The sequence below is a fragment of the Histoplasma capsulatum genome, genomic scaffold (assembly GCF_000149585.1).
Source record: "Histoplasma capsulatum NAm1 scaffold_1 genomic scaffold, whole genome shotgun sequence".
NCBI classification, from domain to species: Eukaryota; Fungi; Ascomycota; class Eurotiomycetes; order Onygenales; family Ajellomycetaceae; genus Histoplasma; species Histoplasma mississippiense.
This window is the reverse complement of record NW_001813982.1, coordinates 4,380,277-4,386,688: the sequence shown is the minus strand read 5'-3', so window position 1 is coordinate 4,386,688 and position 6,412 is coordinate 4,380,277. Positions and strand designations below refer to the sequence as shown.

Here is a 6,412-nt window from a genome sequence, read left to right as displayed (position 1 = left end):
GGGGTGGCTGTGCGTCTTCACTCTTCCCGTGCGCCTGTCCTTGACATGCTGCTGCACGTGCTGCATTTGTTTCTGCTGCTGCTGAAGCTGCATCTGTCGATACTGAAACGACTTCATCTGGCGCATGAGAGTCTGTGAAATACCAGCTAACTTTGCATGGGCGGCGTTATACTCGGGGGTACCCGCAGCATTTGCATTGATCGTCTCCCACAGGCTCCGCACAGCCTGCGTGTTTGCTGCTTTCATCGCATCGGTCAGGTGTGGGAGTTTCTGGACTTGATCAGTGCGGATTAGGTTCTGTTGCTGGGCTGCAGGAATGGCAGCAGAGCCCTGGTTCGGAGGGTTATTGGGATTGTTATTAGGCGGGTTGGGCTGGTTCGATGAGGCGGAGGATTCCATCGTTGCAGCTGTTTGGCAGCGACAGGCACTTCCCAACGGTGGTTTCAAGGACGGCTCGCTCCTCCACGTACGATTTCAGGATGCAGTTAAGAACAGTGTATATATATGCCTTGGAGTTGAAAGGAATGATAAGAATAATATGGTGGAGGATAGCCGACATGTAGCTATATTGGCCACCAAAGGAGAGTTGGTTTGACACGAAGACTCGTTGATGTTGGAAATTGCCCAATCAGGACAAGTCTTGGCACGGACTTCAAATGCAGGTAGAGATACTTTAACCACTAGTTATATGAGACGGATCTATATTAAATCCTCACTTGAGGTTCAGGAGGGTTCGATATTCATTTTCAGAGAATGGCTTCATTTCCTTGTCCTTGTCATGCTCGGGCATTATCATCAAGTAATATACCCAGACAGATACATCCATTACCGTCGTTTAAAACGGTAGGAATTGGACGTTAAGACCGTTTTCCTGGCTAAGAATACCCATAACCCTATCTTTAAGCATGCTTTCCAGACACAAAATATACATCTAGCAATGCGACTGCTTAGGAAGCAGCCAGGAATGCGGTTTCGCGTTCTGCCGCTCTTTTAGCCAACAAAATCCATTGCTGCATACAGTGGATGGAGGAGTCGGTGTTAGAATCTTTCGGAGCAGCGGTTGTTTCATTCCCCTTCCCCACTCTATCCATCCGTCACCAACACATCAACCTCACTCTCATACGCCGCTTTCCGGCTGGACATGGGCAGCTGTACTGTAGGATACCAGCAAGCGCAACTGAGTTTCCTCTTTCTCGTATGCATCACACATCAGTAGGTGATGACTGGGCTAATGAGTGGAGAGATAATCCCACACCAGATCTACGATCAGGATAATATAATATGAAAGTGTAGACGTTAAAAAGCCAATAAAAACCTCACACGTTGTACATAGCATATCCTTCCTTATCCTGTTTGTTCATCTCATCAACTCGCCCAGATCCCTCTCCATTCCCGTCATCCGCTCTTCTAACTTCTGTTTCCGGGCTTCTAATTCATGAATCTCGAATATCTCGCGATGCAGGTCTTCCTCCGTGACGTGCGGAGATACTTCCGCATTAAGAACTTCGGTGCTGGTTTCCAGCTCTGCAGGGTCGTAATCACTGGAATAATCTTGCGAGCGGTTCATCCGCTGCAACTGAGCGGCTTGCTCTGCAATGCGCGACTCCAGATGCGCGACGGAAGCGGAGAGATGCTCATGGCGGTGGCGGAGAGTGGATATTTGTTCTTGGGCGCCGGGAATAGGGCTGGCAGACAGCAAAGGGAGAGATTAGACGCGCAAATCAGTCAACAAGATGGATGGGTGGGAACATGCAGAGGCATAAACTCACTAGACATTACACAACATCTCTGCTCCCCTTAGCAACATCTTGACATCAACTTCACCTCTCGACTTCTTAATCTCATCTACCATATCTCCACCGAGGACCTGGGTTACGGCGGATTGGCTTTTGTTGTGTTTTGCAGCATATATGCGACTGGCCATGGAGTCTCCTCCCTCATGGGGAAAGGGGAGGACTAGATCCGGGAATGAAGACCCAGACGCAGCAGTGGTGACTGTACGGGTAGCTCTTCTTTGGGAGTTTGCTGAAGAAGCAGAGGTGACGCGGGGTTGGGAATTGGCAGAGGGGTCAATGGAGAAGAGGGCTCGTTCGTGAGGCTCTGTGTCGCGGATTAGGGTTGTGATGTCATGGGGGCCGAGCATAGCATTGGCGAATATTTTGGGAGGCGGGAAACTGTGTAGATATGTTAGCGAGTGTCAAATATAGGAGCGATAAATGATAGCAGGTTGGGTGAATCGTCTCATACGGGAGATCCGCAATGGCAGCTGCAGAGAGGGAGATCTGCTCTAGATGGCTTTCAAGGAGACCCATTGGTGAAGGCGGTAAGCGAACGGGAATCAAAATTCAATCTCAATTGGAGTGGATTATAGAGGTATGCTATTGAATCCGATTCCTACGGTATGAACCGGGACAGAGTTGATATGTCTACTATCAACATATCAATGCCTCCACGCCAAGACCAGCACGTCGAAGGTCCAAACAAAACTATACGATCAACGATGCGACTGGTGATCTCCAATCCCCTGGTATCAACGCAATCGCAGCTGCTCACCATTCAGAGGCGGCTCCTCGCCACTGTCGACTGACCACGGCTGCTGACCCAGGCAGCTGTTGTGCTGACTGGTCGGTACGCGGAGCTGCTGAGTCAGCCCAGCCTCAGCCCAGCCTAGCTGCGGCATAGCCCTTCCAGCAGCGCAGCACCACATAAACCAGCCCAGCCCAACCCGCCCATCGCCCGCCACGCCTAACCCAACCCGGCCTGCCTGTTCTGTCACCTTCTTCTGTCGACCACCTCAAACATCACCTCGACACAGCATTGTCATTGCTGTCTACCCTCCCCATCCACCCCCCCAGACGCTCTAGGTTCCTGCTAGCTCTCTCCCCCCTACGGCTCTTTTGTCACTGTACTTTGTTTCACACTCTCCTTTCTTTGCTTTGTCGTCTCTTCCCTTCTAAGCTGCCAGCCGCCAGCTCCATCCCCCAGTTCCAACTTTTGCACAGGCGCCGAGTAGTACGCCCAACAAGCTACTCACCTTCAGAGTCTCCAATATGCCTGCTGAAAGGCGTTCCCTGAGGTCCAACAAGTCGGACACCTCAGCTAACGGAGAAAAACATCGCTCAAACTCTACTTCCCAGAATTCCAAAGATAAGCCGGCTCCTCCTTCTACCAGATCATCTGCCCGGGGGAAGACAGCTGCTGCCTCTGGCAAGAAGACGTCCTCCTCCAATACCGCTAGCTCAACATCAACACCAACTTCGACTTCAGCATCCACATCTGCTGCAAAGAAGATGGTTGCTGAAAACGATCAGACTGCTCCTCACACCAACGGCGGCTCAGACCCCGTCGAGAATGGCGTCAACAATGTCAACGGGACGGAGGATGTGGAAATGGCAGAAGACGACGCTGATATCAATGGATCTGCCACGCAGAAGAATCATCGTGAAGGAGGAGGTGAGCCTGATGACGGGATGACTGTGGTGGTGCCACCATCCAAGGGCTCCAGATTATCAGGAGAACCCGAACAAAATCAGCACGATATCACCATGAATGAGGTGGAGGATGGTGACGCGGCTGAGCTTGAGGTGCAAGTTGATCCCAGGGAGAAAGCCTTATCAGGTACTATTGGCTTGATTTTTTTTTTTTTTTTTTCTTCCTTTATGCCACTTTTGATGACTCTGGCAGACATGGTGATTTAACTAACGCATGTGTTTATTATCGCTTCTCTTTTAACAGATATCAAAAACAATTTCACACTGCTCGAACGTGCTGTTGTTCATTTTGATCCCCGATTTACATTGCGAGCCTTGCGGTCGATATCATCGGTACGGAAACAGCTGTCTGCTGACCTTCTTGCCCAGGTCATCGTAGAAACATATCAGCCCTCGGATTCAACGGCATCATTCCTATTAGCTTCCATTGGCAAGAAATCGGCTTTCGCCGATGCTGCCGCTGATTTGCCAATGGATGTCGATGGTGAATCAAGGTATCATGGAAAGGGAACCGCTACGCGCGATGTTCTTCCCGAGGTCGATATCTATTTGGCTATCCTCATCCAGATCTATCTATATGACAAGAAGGACATTGAACAGGGTGCAAACTTCTCCAGTAGCCTTGTGGAGCTTGTGCGATCACACAATAGAAGAACCTTGGATTCTTTGGCTGCTCGTGTTTATTTCTACTACTCGCTCTTTTACGAGCAGCTTGCTCCGCTTCCCCCGTCTCCAGCCGCAGCCGTTATTTCCATCCGCCAGCCACTACTTCAGGCATTGCGAACTTCAGTTCTTCGAAAGGACCAAGACATCCAGGCAACTATCACCACCCTCCTCCTGCGTAATTACCTGTCAACGTCGCACATCTCCCAAGCAGACCTCTTCGTCTCTCGCTCAGAATTCCCGCCAGGAGCACCCAACAACCAGATCGCTCGGTATCTTTACTATCTTGGTCGGATCCGTGCCATCCAACTGCAGTACACTGAGGCTCACGAGCATTTGATCGGTGCCACTCGCAAATCCCCCTCGAGCCACACCGCAGGCGGTTTCTACCAGGCATCCACTAAGCTCCTCGTTGTCGTCGAGTTGTTGATGGGTGATATCCCTGACCGCGCAATCTTCCGCCAAGCAACCCTTGAGCGGGCTATGCATCCTTACTTCCTGCTCGTGCAGGCCGTCAGCATCGGCGACCTAGATGGATTCATCGGTATTGTCCAGAAACACAGCTCAACCTTCCGACGCGACGGCACATACACACTTATCCTACGTCTTCGACAGAATGTCATCAAGACCGGCATTCGTATGATGTCTCTGGCTTATACGCGAATTTCCCTTCGGGATATCTGTCTTCGTCTAGGATTGGATAGTGAAGAGTCAGCAGAATATATCGTCGCCAAGGCCATCCGGGACGGTGTAATCGAAGCTTCACTGGATCATGAGCACGGGTATATGAAGAGCAAGGAGGTGGGGGATGTGTATGCGACTGGGGAGCCCGGTGAGGTCTTCCATGAGCGCATCCGGTTCTGTTTGGATCTTCATGACGAGAGTGTTAAGGTATGGTTATATTTTCTCTTGACCTTTTCCGCTATATATGATAGCAAGGTATATATATGGTATTAACCGGGCAAACGAAATATAGGCCATGAGATTCCCCATGAACCAACATAGACTCGAGCTGAAAAATGCACAGGAGGCGCGTGAACGGGAGAGAGAACTAGCGAAGGAGATCGTCGAGGGGGACTTGGATGATGACGATGCGGGCGGAGACTTTGACACGATCTAGCTATTTCTTCCTTGCCGCTTTTTCCTATTCTTGTGTTTCTTTATGTTTTTTTTTTTTTTTGTTTTTTTTTCTAGAACGGAGAGAAAGTCGGCTAGGTTGATTGATTGCTCGATCTGTTGACTTATGGATGGATGGATGGATGGACTGAATGGTGGGATTTTGGTATTGGTACTATATTTTAATTGAGGGTCGAAAAGAAACAGAAGCATTTTTCTAGTGCTGAAATCTTTGCAATTCTCAATTCCTACTCCTTGGGAATACTGTTATTTCGTTTTTTTTTTTTCATTTTTGTTACTTGTCTTACTTCAACATTTTTATATTATTTACTATTTTGCCGGGCCCGGGAAAGCCGGCGTGAACTCTCTCTCCCTCTCTCTTTCTCTCTCCCTCTCTACATATATATCTATATATATATTACGGGACTGTTCATATTCAGAAGAACATAAGCCCGACTTGATAGCATAACAACAGTTCGGATTTTACCTTATGGATGGCCACAATTATGTATGGCATTTTTGCTCATTTTCCTCCCATGTCTCGTTCAAAAAAAATTTTAATTCCGGCACTTTTTCCTCTTGTGTTTCCTTCTCATTCTCCTTTTTTAGCCCTCCTTTACTAATCCCTAGACGGAATTGCCGGGAAGTTCACTGGTTGCTTATTTATTTATTTACTTATTTTATCTGTGTATTTACGTTCGTTCCGCTATTGCAATTTGTCCAGCAGCGCAATCCTGCGGAAGATGGTGCAGGTTGAATAAACGAAGAAATAAACAAGTATGCGGACATCTGCGGAAGCCTTAGTGCATAGTTTCACCGACGTCCGAGACTTAGACCAGCAATGGAGGAAGAATCTCAGGTCATGAGGCCCAAGTGACGCTGTAGTCCCGTATATACGAGTTGTCTACTCCGTAATCGAGTTGTGGTTCTGCGCCTTGTCTTCGTCAATCCCGGCCAAGTCCAACTCGTTGCCAGCCAAAAAAAGTTTCAGCTTCATTTCACTCAACAACCTCAACCACCCACCACCTCTGCACCTACAACAACCTCAATTGGTCTCAACCACCTCCCGTATCCCGCCCAATTAGATTATATTCATGCCCGTCTAGCATATCAACCATCACCAGGGAGCCCCGGCCGCTGTC

The 6,412-nt window shown here is 48.9% G+C and overlaps 3 protein-coding genes across 3 annotated transcripts in view; 1 reads left to right on the top strand and 2 right to left on the bottom strand.

Moving 5' to 3' along the window:
* The window catches only part of HCAG_01248 (conserved hypothetical protein), a gene marked incomplete at both ends in the record, with an annotated part of 1,517 nt that extends 1,118 nt beyond the window's left edge, over positions 1-399 (bottom strand). The window contains one exon of the mRNA XM_001544151.1: positions 22-399. Coding sequence (XP_001544201.1) covers positions 22-399 — 378 coding nt within the window. The remainder of the gene's footprint in view (positions 1-21) is intronic.
* A 958-nt stretch (positions 400-1,357) lies between these two features.
* HCAG_01247 (predicted protein) lies at positions 1,358-2,680 on the bottom strand (the record flags this gene model as incomplete). The annotated part of the gene is made up of 4 exons (XM_001544150.1): positions 1,358-1,685; positions 1,770-2,174; positions 2,248-2,287; positions 2,554-2,680. 4 exons carry the CDS (start codon positions 2,678-2,680, stop codon positions 1,358-1,360), a joined length of 900 nt encoding a protein of 299 aa, XP_001544200.1.
* A 370-nt stretch (positions 2,681-3,050) lies between these two features.
* On the top strand, positions 3,051-5,274 carry HCAG_01246 (hypothetical protein; the record flags this gene model as incomplete). Its single annotated transcript, XM_001544149.1, has 4 exons — positions 3,051-3,618; positions 3,736-3,824; positions 3,861-5,045; positions 5,131-5,274. The coding sequence occupies 4 exons, from the start codon at positions 3,051-3,053 to the stop codon at positions 5,272-5,274; spliced, it is 1,986 nt and encodes a 661-aa protein (XP_001544199.1).
* Positions 5,275-6,412: the final 1,138 nt, after the last annotated feature.